We start from the raw sequence: 16586 nt of genomic DNA, 5'->3' as shown, positions 1-16586 counted from the left end.
CCGTACTTAGAAGCATGTCAAACGCTGTTTAAAATCTATTTTTCTGCTATTTTTCTCGTAAAATAGCGATAATATTCCAACCGGACAATGTTGTATTCATTCAAAGAGGGAAAGAAAAAAATGGCGAGGTCTCGTGAACACACATCTCCAGTCTCTCTGTCACCAGGCATACCACTGACAAACTGTGCTGCTGTTTTCTGCCCAGAGACAGGAGACGCCTCAATCCGGTTTCTGAAGGCTTTAGAGAGCCAATGGAAGCCTTAGAAAGTGTCACGTAACAGCTCAGATGCTATAATTTCGATAGAGATGCAACAGAAGGACTACAAATTGTCAGACAGGCCACTTCCTGCTTGGAATCTTCTTAGGTTTTTGCCTGCCATATGAGTTCTGTTATACTCACAGACACCATTCAAACAGTTTTAGAAACTTTTGAGTGTTTTCTATCCAAATCTACTAATTATATGCATATTCTAGTTTCTGGGCAAGAGTAGTAACCAGATTAAATCGGGTACGTTTTTTATCCGGCCTTGAAAATTCTGCCCCCTATCCACAACAGGTTTTAAACAAATGTGGTTTCTAATAAGTATTGAGATGTACAAACTATGGCATAAGGGGATGACAAGCGGATAAGAGGCAATCCGTAATTTCGATTAGGACATTAATGAGCGAGCTAGGACGGACGTAATCAATATAACTATTTGTTCAGAAATTTTGAAATGTATAGTGACAGAATTCAGAACATGGACCGTTCTTACAGTGTTCTCCCTCTACACCAAGTCAGAACCGTAGGATAAATAAAGGGGGCATATAAGCAGACAATGAAAGCTCTTACAATATTCAATGATTACATATCTCTAAAACAGGTTATAGGCTAGATGTGCACCACCAAGTCAGAACAGTAGGCAAAATTAAGAGGGATAAATAGACCAAATGATTAGGGTGAGGCACATGGCCTACTAACATCTTACTACACAACATACACTTAGTATTGCTTTCTTAGCTACAGTATACGTATCTCCCTGCCATATTACATAATTTATGCAGCACCATAAAAAGCATTTTTGGACGTGGGCAAATGTTGTCATCAAAGTCTGACATTCTCTGGATTGATGGTGCTTTCAAGACAACTGGGAACTCTGAAAAAAACAATGTTGAATCATGATGACGTCATTGATCTTCAGGTCATAGCTCTACAAAGAGGCCAGATTTACAATTCCGAGTTGGATGACCGTTCAAAACGTATTTTTGCAGTCTTAGCTCATTTATTCCTGACTTCCCAGTTGTCTTGAACTCACTGAAGTCAAGTTTTCGCAGTTACGAGATAAGAGTTGTTTTGACAGCATGGCCAATGTTGAATGTTTATAATTTTAAAATTGGGAAAGAACTTAATCCCAGATTTGGGACCACACAGCCACTCTCATTGATTTCTTCCAAACCACTCATTGTTGAATTTGCGATTTCAAACTTGTGTAATGTTTATGTAGAATGGTCGATGAGCACCGATATGTTTTATCTATAATTTCTCTTCATTATTTCTCTTCATATGACAAGGATTAAAAAGGATTTACCAGTAGATTGCCGACTTGATTCATGATGATGACTGCTAGCTAAGACTTTGAAAGTATGATGTTGACATGATCAGTCCAATCAAAGCTACTGTACATATAACGCAATTTGACATCATTTTATCTGTGGCCATTGACCTTGAGCCTTCTTGGATGGGCACATCAAATGTAACTCTATGGTAGCACCCAAGGGGCTAAAGTTTTCGAGGTCTACCCTCAGACTTTGCGGTGACGTAGTGTCCACATGAGTGACAGAACACTGAGCCATACACGGCGCAATGCTCCATGATGTAGCCTAGTGGTTAGAGAGTTGGACTAATAACTGAAAGATTGCAAGATCGAATCCCCGAGCTGACAAGGTAAAAATCTGTCGTTCTGCCCTTGAACAAGGCAGTTAACCCACTGTTCCTAGGCCGTCATTGAAAATAAGAATTTGTTCTTAATTGACTTTCCTAGTTAAATAAAAATAAAAAATGTTTGACGTTCTGCTGGCTTGCCCCACCACCACAGAAAGCAGTGAGCTAGGCTGAAACACCTGCATTTTGGAGCTGCCTTACTCAAGAAAACAAAAAAGAGACCATGTATGCTGCTTTATTAACTACATTTTATATAGAGGTTTTTTTACATTGTTTGCAAACTGATATGTGACACGTATTAATGCCAAAAGAACATGCAAAACAGGCAAGCCCATTGCTCTGCCCCACCTGCCCTGAATGACGGGTCGCCATTGGCAGTTGGCTAAGTGAAACAGAAAGTCTGACAGACTCACTTCTTGCTATGCGAGGCTACACTATCAAAATCATGGGCAAACTGTCTGTCTTTTTGTTTGTTTTTTCATTTTACACCATTGTCAGCCCAGGTAAGGGTTTAACTTTCTCCCTTACTCATTTAATGATTTATTATGTCAGAAAATGTAAAATGTCCATAACTGTTTACAGGGTTGGGGAGTAATGATACTGATATAATTTATTATTGATATCTAGGCTACATGGCGCATTGATGATGTGAATCACACTGCTGCTCTCTATATCTTGGCTACATTCCAAACACTTAAAAGACACAGCCTCTCCCCTCGGCCCTCAAATGAAGTGGACACTTCTGATGACGTATCATGACGTCTGACGAGTTTACACTTGCAGGACAAGGGGCGATCATCGCGGGATGAACGAGTGACGAATTTCCGGGCAAGAGCGGTCCTTTTAAAAATCATTCCCTTCTCCCTTGCCCGGAAATTCGTCACTCGCTCATCCCGCGTTGATTGTGTTTTCAGCCACCGGTAGCTTGTGGGTGCTTTATATGCGCTACAGTCAATTATGATTGCATGTCTACTTAAATTAACTATATAATTATTAATATACGCCTAATGTATGATAGCTATCAAATTAATTAGCTAACTAACATTATTTCTCCAATTTCCAAAAGCTGACCAAACAAAAACATCCTTACTTTTACGAGGCGTGTTTGTGCCGTCGTGCATTAGTAGCACAATTTCTAACTTATTCACATTTGTTTTTACCTACATTTGTATGTTGACTCCATGTTGACGTTGAGGTTTTATGTTTTTGCTGACTTTTCTTAGCGGATGTACAATCATCGTGAATTGAATTATGGGGTGTATAAAGGCCTCAAAGTGAACATAATTGTACACTCGCAAACTCCATTAAAAACGAGCGCTGAGGGGCTTACGTTGCAAACGTCCCTTGCTTGGCTAATCGTTTGGACCGACGACAAATATGGCTGCGGGGATTCCCCCAAGGGCATAAGGCATGGACGAGGGTGTAAGTAGACGAGGGTGTCTTTTATGAGTTTGAAACGCAGCCCTAGTCAGTTGCACAACTGAATGCATTCAACTGAAATGTGTAGGTCCCTCCCATTTCGTTCCGTTTAAGACACTTTCTGCAACAGAATATGCCCCAGTAGACAGCCAGTGAAAATGCGCTCCTACAACAGCTGCGTAGTGCAGATCCCAACCTATGGAATGAAAGTTTGAGTTCCTCCCTTCTAAACTCCCCTGTGGTATTGTGCTCCATACGTCATAAACTAGTTTAATTTCAGAAGACCGCCAGTGGGGCTTTTATTTTCTTAATGGAAAATTACCATCTCGTTTTTCTTTCTCAACGAGAAGCAATGAGCCCAATCAGTCCTCCATGACAGCAAAATCAAAAATAACAGATTAGGCTAATTAGTGGGTTATGCTCAATTAAAACAATTTGGCTAATCTATGTTAACATTTTATGTTATAAAATGTAAAATGTCCACAATTGTGTATAATTTCACTTCTCTCCCAGGTTCAGGATCACATTCTCTGTGGGCACTTGCAACATACATCGTCGGAGAGACGCCTTTCCCTGAGTTTACGGTTGTGGTGATGTTGGATGATGTTCAAGTGGCTTACTATGACTCCAACGATAAACAGTCTGTCTACAGGGGACAACATATCACAAAAACCAAGGACGATGAAGCTCAGGACGGAGCTCATGTATTTGGAGTAATATACCAGAGCATGAAAGACAGATCATTTGAACTAAAGCACCACTTTAATCTCACGGAAGGTGTTCAAGTTCAGCAAAAAATAACTGGCTGTGAGATGTTGAACAATGGTGAATCAGCCCTGATCATGTTTAAGGATGTTTTCAATGCCATTTATACAGATCGAACATTATATTACAACATGACACATTTTACGTACGATGCTGGGAAACTACTACTAGGATGGGATGGGATAAGGCAAGCATATGAAAGAACACTTTATGAGAATGTTTACCTTCCTATTTGTATAAAATCACTGAAGAGACTCCTGAAGAGAGAGAAGAACATTGTGATGCGTAAAGTTCCTCCCAGACTCAGGTTTATAAAGAAAGAGGTTTCTGGAGGGTTTCAGGTGAGCTGCCTGGCGTTTGGTTTCTACCCCCGCCACATCAACCTGACCCTGCTGAGAGACGGCCAGCCAGTGGCAGAACAGGAGCTGACAGGGGGGGAGGTGCTGCCTAGTGGAGATGGGACCTACCAGCTGAGGAAGAGTCTGGAGGTCAGTACTGAGGAGCTAAAGAAGAGACACAACTACACCTGTACTGCCTCTCACCTCAGTCTGGACAACAAGCTGGATGTCAGTTGGGAGTCTGGGGCAGAGAGAGTTCACCTGTCCACCCTCTCAGTTCTACTGATGATGCTGCTGATTCTTATTCTATTGGGCATTTTCATTTGTGTCAAAAGGAGGTGGAGTAACACTGCCTCCCAGTCTAAACTTGCCAACGTTGATGCAAAAGTGTCAGAGGAAATTAACCTTTCTTCAGATTCTGAGACCTAATATATTTTTGGGACACGGATGCAGCTTTGTCAATTCAGCTCAATTCACAATGAAAATATGACTGCCAGAGCACCTATGAGGGCAGACACAAAATGTATGAATGATTGACTGACCATAACAATTTTCCCTTCCCCTCAACAAAGGACTATAAAGACATCAGTTTGTGGAGACTGTTGACAATAACAAATATCTGGCCATTATTAGTCCAGATCTGCATTTATATATTTTATAGGCTGGTTTGGCATCCTGAGCATTAACAAACATAATCTGGTAGTTATATGTGTGATGTAATCTGTAATTTCTAATCATGACTATTCATTAACTGTACAATTCTATCGGTTCTGTATTAGCTGATCTAGTATCTTAACCAGAAGGAGAATCATGTGATCATGTCTATGAGGTCTGTTTATTATTGGAAAGACTTTACAGTGTATCTGTGTTGTATGTAGTGTATATTACCCCCAGGCTGTACAATAATACCTTTATTACAGACAATAAAATGTAGCCAAATCAATTAATGGATTGATTAATGTTAACTACGACATTGTTTAAATTAATGTCAAGTATACCGTAACTTCTCTCAGGAACTTGTTTATCACGGTGGAAGGGAGAGATATCTTACCCTATTTCACTCCAGTTGAAGACTGTCATGATTATTAAACTAAGGTGAATGTTGTATGCATTATAAACAATTAAACCGTTTTTTGATATAACAGCTTTAATGGGGAATGAATCTGTTGGATTGTAGTCAGTGCCATGAAAAGTCATTTTCTAATTTACAATATGCACACCACTTCTTCTAAACATATATTTTTTTGCGTTACCTTTCCCCAGTCAACTATTCAGGCCTACATTTCCACTCCAAGGCTGGACCACAACATAAAACATCGCTTTTGAATATAAGATCGAGTTTAATTAACTGTTATTTTGTATTGAACACTGAATGGTATATCAAAAGGCTGCAAAGCCAATGTCTCCATTCCACATTTTGAAATAAGTATCCTTCCATGTTACCTGCTTCCTAATGAGACCAGATAGGTTAGAACCTAGGTCTCCTGCGCACCATAATACTGTGTTAGCCCTCTGGTACTATAGAGACACCGAGATGCAGTGCCTTAGACAGCTGCGCCACTTTTGAGCCCACTCATTAAATATCCTAATGTGTAGAATAGCATTATAAAACTGAAAAATATCTCTGCACCATGGCAAAATGTGTTGAAATGTAGGAAGTTAGATGATTCCTCTCCCCTCTTATCTTTTGCCAATTATTTGGATCTCAATCTTGATACAATTCGGCTCCACATGTGACCTTGGTCTGACGCTCAAACCTGATTTATTTTGCTCTGAAGTGTTTGTTCATGACCTGCCATTACCATGACAACCACGGTCAAAATTTGAAGGAACAGTGACAGGAAATGAGCATTGCATGTGTGGACAGTCAGAAAAAAAGATTGGATATGGGGAAAAAACAGAACTGGGTTCTTCAGGTGGTTGTGTAAACATAGCCATGGTAAGTTCAATAAAAACATTTTTTTAAATATAAAGGCTTGCTAAAGTGCTACAATTCAGGGTTTTGACATGTCTCTCCGTCAATTTTTACCATCATTGTAAAGCGTTTTTTGACAAAGTCAAAGGAACAAAATAAGCTTCCATTCAACCTGTCACAAGGGGATGTAAGGCTGATTTAAGAATAAATCGTTAACCCTGTTACTTAATTTAGCACTTCATAGGTACTTACTATAGTCTATTGACCAAGTTACACTTGGTGGAACGACACTATAAAAGAATAGCTAAAACTGTCTGGTGAGAGAGAGAGAGTGAGATGTTTTAATTTGACAATTCAGCAATGCGCAAAATTAAAAGGCCACTATTTATGCATCGCTCAGTTTATTAAACTCTAGTTAAATAATCACCTTTTCATAACGCACATTGTTCAAGAAAGTGTCAAATTAAATTATACTGACAGATTGTAATGGATTTTACAGTACTTTTGCACAGATTTTACCTACAGTATTTTCCACCATAAAGATGTCACTCAGTAAGTCAATAGGATGAAGACAAAACAAAGTCACAGGAGGGTTTAAACATTTATAGTTTTTAGATGTCAGGTCCCAAACCACATAGTTATGGAACCGTATGGAATACAACACTGCTTCTGGCAACAATACTTTAGAATGATAAACAAGAATCCTTCATTAAAATGAACATTTAAAGGGTCAATCCAGGATTGGTACGTTCATCCATCTGAATGATTTGTTGTATTTAAAATCCCAGATTGTCTCTTTTAAAGGACTTCAGTAACAACATTACTCCCCCCAGGATGGAAGAGACATTGAGGGTGGATGATTCTCATGGTTACAGGGCTGGTAGAATGGTCCCAGCACACGGTCCAAAACCCACCCTATACCCATTCCCCTCACAGTAACCTAGAGAAAGAGAGGGTTTGTGGAGAGGAGAGAGAGAGAGGGTTTGTGGAGAGGAGAGAGAGAGAGAGAGAGAGAGAGAGAGAGGGTTTGTGGAGAGGAGAGAGAGAGAGAGAGAGAGAGAGAGAGGGTTTGTGGAGAGGAGAGAGAGAGAGAGAGAGAGGGTTTGTGGAGAGGAGAGAGAGATCGAGAGAGGGTTTGTGGAGAGGAGAGAGAGAGGGTTTGTGGAGAGGAGAGAGAGAGAGAGAGTTTGTGGAGAGGAGAGAGAGAGAGTTTGTGGAGAGGAGAGAGAGAGAGAGAGAGGGTTTGTGGAGAGGAGAGAGAGAGATCGAGAGAGAAAGAAGGAAAAATAAATTAAAGGACAACACAGACCAACAGAAACATCTGAACGTGTGTGTGTGTGTGTGTGTGTGAACGGTGGCTAATAGAAACTGTGGTCACTAACACATAGGTGACAGACCGAGGTTCAAATAGGATAGAAGTTCCTGGTGGGAGGGTTTGCACGCCTGAGAATATTCCATTGGTTCCATTAAGACATGTAAGCTCAATCAAGTTGAAGTATTTATTTAAAATACTAATATTAGAAGAGAGAAAAACTAACACCATATTCTACCTGCCTTCCCTAACACTTCCTCTTTTCTGACTGGGACTGATGTAGCTGATAGCTGCTTTATTGAGGAATGTTCAACTCACACTGACAGTGATATAATAATAATAATAATAATAACACTAATAAATGCCATTTAGCAGACACCTTTATGCAAAGCCACTTACAGTCATGCGTGCATATATTTTATATATGGGTGGTCCCGGGAATCAAACCCCCAATCCTGGCAAAAGAAGTGCCATGCTCTACCAACTGAGCAATACCGTTTAATTGTTGAATGCACTGACTGTCTGCTAAATGACCAAAATGTCCATCTAAACAACAGATGTGTCTCTTGTTTTCTGTAGTGGTTCTGTCTGTAACAGTGTTTGTAGAGAGCTCAGTAAGGTTGTATCATGGTTTCTGTAGTGGTTCTGTCTGTAACAGTGTTTGTAGAGAGCTCAGTAAGGTTGTATCATGGTTTCTGTAGAGGTTCTGTCTATAACAGTGTTTGTAGAGAGCTCAGTAAGGTTGTGTCATGGTTTCTGTAGTAGTTCTGTCTATAACAGTGTTTGTAGAGAGCTCAGTAAGGTTGTGTCATGGTTTCTGTAGAGGTTCTGTCTGTAACAGTGTTTGTAGAGAGCTCAGTAAGGTTGTGTCATGGTTTCTGTAGAGGTTCTGTCTGTAACAGTGTTTGTAGAGAGCTCAGTAAGGTTGTATCATGGTTTCTGTAGTGGTTCTGTCTGTAACAGTGTTTGTAGAGAGTTCAGTAAGGTTGTGTCATGGTTTCTGTAGTGGTTCTGTCTGTAACAGTGTTTGTAGAGAGCTCAGTAAGGTTGTATGATGGTTTCTGTAGTGGTTCTGTCTATAACAGTGTTTGTAGAGAGCTCAGTAAGGTTGTATCATGGTTTCTGTAGTGGTTCTGTCTATAACAGTGTTTGTAGAGAGCTCAGTAAGGTTGTATCATGGTTTCTGTAGTAGTTCTGTCTATAACAGTGTTTGTAGAGAGCTCAGTAAGGTTGTATCATGGTTTCTGTAGTGGTTCTGTCTGTAACAGTGTTTGTAGAGAGCTCAGTAAGGTTGTATGATGGTTTCTGTAGAGGTTCTGTCTGTAACAGTGTTTGTAGAGAGCTCAGTAAGGTTGTATCATGGTTTCTGTAGAGGTTCTGCCTGTAACAGTGTTTGTAGAGAGCTCAGTAAGGTTGTATGATGGTTCCTGTAGAGGTTCTGTCTGTAACAGTGTTTGTAGAGAGCTCAGTAAGGTTGTATGATGGTTTCTGTAGAGGTTCTGCCTGTAACAGTGTTTGTAGAGAGCTCAGTAAGGTTGTATGATGGTTCCTGTAGAGGTTCTGTCTGTAACAGTGTTTGTAGAGAGCTCAGTAAGGTTGTATCATGGTTTCTGTAGAGGTTCTGTCTATAACAGTGTTTGTAGAGAGCTCAGTAAGGTTGTATCATGGTATCTGTAGTGGTTCCATCTGTAACAGTGTGTATAATAGGGTTCCACCCACCTGTAAGAGTGACCTCGTCTCCATCCTTTAGGAAGGTTCTTGTCTCTCCTCCTCCCAGGTCCACGGTCTTAGAACCCTTCCATGACAACTCCAACATAGAACCAAAACTGTCTGGATCCTAGACAGACAGACAGACAGACAGACAGACAGACAGACAGACAGACAGACAGACAGACAGACAGACAGACAGACAGACAGACAGACAGACAGACAGACAGACAGACAGACAGACAGACAGACAGACAGACAGACAGACAGACAGACAGACAGACAGACAGACAGACAGACAGACAGACAGACAGACAGACAGACAGACAGACAGACAGACAGGAGAGAGAGACAGACAGAGAGAGTCAGTCAATACTGAATCAACAACTCATCAGAACATACACAGTAAAATGTGAACACATGTAAACACTGATTCAGATACAAAATGCTCACAGACACACACAGAATAACACACACTACCGTTCAATAGTTTGGGGTCACTTAGAAATGTCTTTGTTTTTGAAAGAAAAGCACCTTTTTTGTCCATTAAAATAACATCAAATTGATCAGAAATACAGTGTAGACATTGTTAATGTTGTAAATGACTATTGTAGCTGGAAATGGCTGATTTTTTATGGAAAATCTACATAGGCCCATTATCAGCAACCATCACTCCTGTGTTCCAATGGCACGTTCTGTTAGCTAATCCAAGTTTATAATTTTAAAAGGCTAATTGATCATTAGAAAACCCTTTGTCACATCCTGACCATAGTAAGTTGTTATTTTCTATGGTAGAGTAGGTCAAGGCGTGACAGGTTTTTTTTTCTAGTTTTGTATTTCTATGTTGGGTTGTTCTAGTATTGTATTTCTATGTTGGGCTGTGTTTGGAATGATCTCCAATTAGAGGCAGCTGGTCATCGTTGTCTCTAATTGGAGGTCATATTTAAGTTGGTGTTTGTCCCACCTGGGTTTGTGGGAGATTCATTTTGAGTAGTGTATGTTTCACCTCTGCGTCACGGTTTGTTGTTTTTTGTCATTCAGTTTATTGATGTATTGCATAGTTTCACAGTATAAATAAAATGTGGAACGACACACACACACGCTGCACTTTGGTCCGCTCATTCCTACGACAACCGTGACACTTTTGCAATTATGTTAGCACAGCTGAAAACTGTTGTCCTGATTAAAGAAGCAATACATCTGGCCTTCTGTTGACTAGTTGAGTATCTGGACGTCAGCATTTGTGGGTTCAATTACAGGCTCAGAATTGCCAGAAACAAAGACCTTTCTTCTGAAACTCGTCGGTCTATTCTTGCTCTGAGAAATTAAGGCTATTCCATGCAAGAAATTACCAAGAAACTGAAGATCTCGCACAACGCTGTGTACTACTCCCTTCACAGAACAGCACAAACTGGCTCCAACCAGAATAGAAAGAGGAGTGGGAGGCCCCGGTGCACAACTGCGCAAGAGGACAAGTACATTAGAGTGTTTAGTTTGAGAAACAGACGCCTCACAAGTCCTCAACTGGAAGCTTCATTAAATAGTACCCGCAAAACACCAGTCTCAACGTCAACAGTGAAGAGGCGACTCCGGGATGCTGGCCTTCTAGGCAGAGTTGCAAAGAAAAAGCCATATCTCAGACTGGCCAATAAAAATAAAATATTAAGATGGGCAACACAGACACTGGACAGACAAATCTAAGTTTGAGGTGTTCAGATCACAAAGAAGAACATTCATGAGACGCAGGAAAAATGAAAAGATGCTGGAGGAGTGTTTGACGCTATCTGTCAAGCATGGTGGAGGCAATGTGATGGTCTGGGGGTGATTTGGTGGTGGTAAAGTGGGAGATTTGTACAGGGTAAAAGGGATCTTGAAGAAGGAATGCTATCACTCCATTTTGCAACGCCATGCCATACCCTGTGGACAGGGCTTCAATTTCCTCCTACAACTGGACAATGACCCAAAGCACAGCTCCAAACTATACAATAACTATTTAGGGAAGAAGCAGTCAGCTGGTATTCTGTCTATAATGGAGTGGCCAGCACAGTCACCGGATCTCAACCCTATTGAGCTGTTCTGGGAGCAGCTTGACCGTATGGTAGGTAAGAAGTGCCCATCAAGCCAATCCAACTTGTCGGAGGTGCTTCAGGAAGCATGGGGTGAGATCTCTTCAGATTACCTCAACAAATTGACAACTAGAATGCCAAAGGTCTGCAAGGCTGTAATTGCTGCAAATGGAGGATTCTTTGACAAAAGCGAAGTTTGAAGGACACTATTATTATTTCAATTAAAAATCATTATTTATAACTTTGTCAACTTCTTGACTATATTTCATATTTATTTTGCAACTCATTTCATGTATGCTTTCATGGAAAACAAGGAAATGTATAAGTAACCCCAAACGTTTGAACGGTAGCGTATATGCATGCACGCACACACTCACTGGTCCACTGATGGTTCCTGAGGCCAGCAGGTCTCCAGGTCTGACGTTACAGCCGTTGACTGTGTGATGGGATAACTGCTGCTTCATAGTCCAGTACATATACTGGAGAGAGAAAGAGAGAGATGGAGAGAAGTGAGAGGGAAAGAGAGAAATGAGTGAGAAAGAGACACACACCAACATACACCATGTGTATACCATGCTGCACAATTTAAACACTTGCTCCCAAATCCACCCTTCCCCAGAACACATGTAAATATTGGACTATAAATTGTGCCTTCCTGTATTATACTGATGTTAAAATGTTTATTCTATTCTACTGAGATATTTTCTTTAAGTTAGTATTCTTATATTTTATTATTTGTTACTGTTGTTGCATTGTCGAGAAGGAACCTGCAAGTAAGCATTTCATTGGACGGTGTATACCATGTGTATCCTGTACATACGACGAATAAAACAACTTTAACACACACACAGAAAGACAGGTAAAAAAGAGACAGTGAGTCAGTCAGAAAGACATCCTGTACCTCATCAGTCAAAGCCATTGGACTAAGAGACTAACCGTTTTCATCAGAGAAGCTGATAGACTCCACTCACTCACCTCACCAATATATTGGTTACGTCCCAAATGGCACCCTATTCTCTTCATAGTGCACTACTTTTGAACAGGGCCCATAGGGCTCCACTGATGGTCAAAAGTAGTGCACTATATAGGGATTTGTGTGCCATTTGGGACATAACCATAGCCTGTGTGTGAGTACTGAGTACTTGCCTACAGCGGCAGATAAGACAGCTGCCATTAGGAGGCAGGAGAGAGAGAGGGATAATGAGACTTAAATCACACAGGATTTGTTTTATTTCTATCGTCTTCTGGTTAAAGGGGTAGTCCACCCAATTTTCATAAATCATTATATTTAGTAATATATGATCGTAATATAATCGTTATGTTTTGTAATGTGTATCTTACCTTAGAAGTGGTCTAGAGACCAGTAGTGTGACAGTATCTACGCTAAGTCTTTCATTTCATGGGCATTTACATTGGAGGATGCTGCATTGAAACATTGAAACTCAATGGTCAATGCTAACTGTCAGCCTGTGGTGGCTCTGGCAAAGACATGTAAGGCTCATCGTAGATGCTGTCACTACTGCACTCTTAACTGCCTCTGACATGACAAATATTAACAACTTCTGAAAATAGAGTGACCTATCCCTTTAATACAGTAAACACTAATGTATCTCAATGATAACAGTACTCATTTACAGCTAGTCAAAACCCCTGGGCCAGTCATGCATTCCATAAGAGCTGCATTCCAATTCAGAAAGTAAACCAAATCGAATTTTTGTGTACTTACTGAATTGACTGAAATTGAAATGGAATTGCCCCAACCAAGTCACAAGCAAGTCTGAAGTAGAACAGTTCGTCTCTGCATGTAGTTTTTTCAAGTCAAGTAATATATATATATACACACGCAACGACTTGTTCAACTACAATATTTTGTCTATTTATTGAGGCTACCAGACAGCCATTTTCTTTATTCTGTCTACTACATATTTTTATTATGTAAAAATTCATTTGTATATGGTTCAAAGCTTGCGACCCGCCCGTCCGCTCAAACGCGGCGCAAATGTAGCCTGTCATTACAGCCATAAACAGCGATGCATTTTTCAAAGCGCAAGACACAGAAAAAACTTTTTACACCTGCATCTCTTGATGAAAGTCATTCATGTTAGCAGCCAATATCAACTAGGGATATCTTCTCACTCCTCTGGTGTCCAGAGAAACCAGGATAATAGGCCTGAATGCAGCGGAGGTTGCAGGAAAAGGAAAGCATGGTCTGTCTGCACCTTGCCTGTCTCTCTGGAGGGCCGCCTGCCTGCAGCTCGTTGCCAACTGGGAAGACCCTTTCTTCCTCACACATATCATAATACATTCACCCGAATATGTTAGTTCTACATCTTCATCCCATAATATTCAAGGCAGTGTGATGTTACAGTTATCTTCAGACATATAGCCAGTTACCACCCAAACTAGGACTATCTGAAATATGAAAATGATCAATGAAATCGCCACGTAGCCTAAGGTTATTGTTCTGGAAAAGATGTGTCCGTAGTAGATTGCTAAACTGTATATATGTGGTTCACTTTTATATGGATAATATACATTTAGGCTCACTCTGTTTTTACCAGGCAAAACCGGAGAAAATGTAACAAGCGCTTTCTGAAGACTAATCTGGATATGAGCCTTTGTGTGCTAATGCTGATCACTGTTCATTGGTCAACAGTCAAGACGTGCAACTTGGTGGTTCTGAAGCACGGATGAGATGTTTTTTAGACAATCGTTTGGTGTAATACCATGGGCCTATGCCTGAAACCAGATCAAATAGGCAAAGGTATAAATATAAAATGTATGTAGCCAATTAAAATATGTTTCAAAAATGCAGTTTCCTACTCACAACAAACATTCCCTCTAAACTTTCGGGGGTGTGCAGTAGTCCGCTAATGCAGTGCAGCGCACAGAAGAAATATCAGCCACGAGATTAAACTTCACTCAGCTTTCTAGAGTTTTCCCTGTTAGTTAACACTAGTTTCCCTTTACTCTGGCAATCGTGATCGAATCAACACAATATTAGCCACTGTCAATGCAACATAGTGAAACAAAACTAACCATGCGTTCTGCCTACAACAACATCTCTAGCATTGCAGGAGGATTCTATTGCAACAACTCAGCCTGTACTCTACACAGACCGGCAGCATAACCAATCAGAGCTGCAGTAGGCCTGTATGCAAAGAGACCATTGCCATATATGGATCTATGCCATTTACTTTGAACTGGACTGTGTTTACAGCTGTGGTCGTGAGTAGATCCACTTGTTTTGAGATCAAAACAAGAGTTGCATGTAGCCACAAGTGTACATTTAGTTAATATCCTTTGCTATTTAGTGAGGTATTATCCGAGTTATAGATCATTTGTAGTCAGCAATAGGTGATTGATTGCTTCCTACAAGAGCACAAAACATCTCCGTTGTTTTTGATGGTGGGCCACTCTGGTAGGCCTACAATATGATCAAATAGCCACAGTAGCCTACTTGGTCACTGTTAAAACTAACTTAAAGTGAGTGCAGCTTCAGTGTTCACATAAACACGTGCTGGAAGTTGCACAGAATTTTCACAATGTTCAAGTTTGCACTCAGCAGAACTTAAATTATCTCAGTGCCAGAAAAGATTTGAGGGAACATTGCTCACGACCCCCCAAATCCTTTTACGCTTCCAGAAACACTGCGCTACCTCACCAGACCTGTATTAATTGACTGTTTGTTGGGCCAATCAGAGGGCCAAGTGTGCATTTCACTAGCCAATCTGTTGCACGTTTTCTTTGCAATGTGCGATGCTGTGGCTACTGTCTCTGGCTACGTAGAGAGTAATGCACTAAGACTCTGTGCCACAAAATGAGTGAAAAAACCTGGCCAAATCATTTCAAGTCATCAGTCTCAAGTCAAACTCAGGTCCCAAGTCTTGAGGCTCCAAGTCAAGTCAAGCCTCTAGTTATTTTATTTTCTATCAAGTTGAGTCTGAAGTCATCCAATATGTGACTCGAGTCCACAACTCTGCACATTGAAGCAACTGTAGTAAACTATCCAATGTTAAGACAAGTCTACTTCACCAACTGTTTACCTTGAAGTTGGACTTGCATATAGTGGCTGCTTCCTTCATTGCCTCTCCTGAAAAAAACAATCCACAATAGTTAATTGAGACAGGATATCAACACCTGATATACCCCCTCAATAATACCTCAGAAAATACATAGGAAGAGCAGTGGAGAGAGTCAGGACAGAGAGTCACTGGAGAGTCAGGAGAGAGAATAGGGACAGAAAGTCACTGGAGAGAGAGTCAGGACAGAGAGTCACTGGAGAGTCAGGAGAGAGAGAGTCACTGGAGAGTCATGAGAGAGAGTATGGACAGAAAGTCACTGGAGAGAGAGTCAGGACAGAGAGTCACTGGAGAGTCAGGACAGAGAGTCACTGGAGAGTCAGGAGAGAGTAGGGACAGAAAGTCACTAGAGAGAGAGTCAGGACAGAGAGTCACTGGAGAGTCAGGAGAGAGAGAGTAGGGACAGAGAGTCAGGAGAGAGAGAGTCAGGACAGAGAGTCACTGGAGAGAGAGTCAGGGGAGAGAGTCAGTGGAGAGTCAGGAGAGAGTCAGGAGAGATAGTTAGGAGAGATAGTCAGGAGAGATGGTTAGGAGAGAGAGTCAGTGGAGAGTCAAGAGAGATAGTCAGTGGAGAGTCAGGACAGAGTCAGGAGAGATAGTCAAGCCAGAGAGTGGATAGTCAGGACAGAGAGACAGTGGAGAGAGAGAGTGTCACATCAATCTCCTACATGTCCAGAGGAAAACTACAAACAATGCATGCAGGGCAGAATTAGGCCAATATCCACTAATAATAAAAACTAAAACAAGAGCAATTAAGTTTTGGAAACATCTAAAATACAGTGACTCCCTCTCATATCATTACCAAGCCCTGCAATGCCAAGAGCTGAGCAAAGAAAAGAGTCCCCTCATCCAGCTGGTCCTGGGGCTGAGTTCACAAACCTGTTCTACTAACACACTGAAGCCTCAGGACCAGAACATCCAATCAATCAGAATAAACCAAATTACAACAGTCAAAACAAAACTACATTGCTTATTGGGAAACACAAACACAAACACAAAGCAAAATGCAGTGCTATCTGGCCCTAAATCGACAGTACACCATGGCTAACTATTTGACCATG

General features: G+C 40.9%; 2 protein-coding genes across 2 annotated transcripts in view; one reads left to right on the top strand and one right to left on the bottom strand.

The window, feature by feature from the left end:
• Positions 1 to 2285: 2285 nt before the first annotated feature.
• LOC115166871 (major histocompatibility complex class I-related gene protein-like) lies at positions 2286 to 5587 on the top strand. Its single transcript, XM_029720767.1, has 2 exons — positions 2286 to 2424; positions 3854 to 5587. The coding sequence occupies exons 1-2, from the start codon at positions 2343 to 2345 to the stop codon at positions 4870 to 4872; spliced, it is 1101 nt and encodes a 366-aa protein (XP_029576627.1). The 5' UTR covers positions 2286 to 2342; the 3' UTR covers positions 4873 to 5587.
• A 1359-nt stretch (positions 5588 to 6946) lies between these two features.
• The window catches only part of LOC115166870 (fumarylacetoacetase-like), a 30172-nt gene continuing 20532 nt past the window's right edge, over positions 6947 to 16586 (bottom strand). Inside the window, 4 exon segments of the mRNA XM_029720766.1 lie at positions 6947 to 7298; positions 9390 to 9507; positions 11821 to 11922; positions 15490 to 15536. Of these exon segments, the coding sequence (XP_029576626.1) occupies positions 7228 to 7298; positions 9390 to 9507; positions 11821 to 11922; positions 15490 to 15536 (338 nt within the window). The 3' untranslated portion in view covers positions 6947 to 7227.

The sequence above is a fragment of the Salmo trutta genome, chromosome 29, assembly GCF_901001165.1.
Source record: "Salmo trutta chromosome 29, fSalTru1.1, whole genome shotgun sequence".
NCBI lineage: Eukaryota > Metazoa > Chordata > Actinopteri > Salmoniformes > Salmonidae > Salmo > Salmo trutta.
This window is presented reverse-complemented; position numbering and strand designations above follow the sequence as displayed.

What these genes read in the sequence shown, in the direction of transcription:
- LOC115166871 (XM_029720767.1), top strand. Translation starts at nt 2,343, where the DNA reads ATGCGAGGCTACACTATCAAAATCATGGGCAAACTGTCTGTCTTTTTG. An exon ending in TTACACCATTGTCAGCCCAG is followed by an intron (nt 2,425 to 3,853) that starts GTAAGGGTTTAA and finishes CTTCTCTCCCAG; the next exon opens with GTTCAGGATCACATTCTCTG.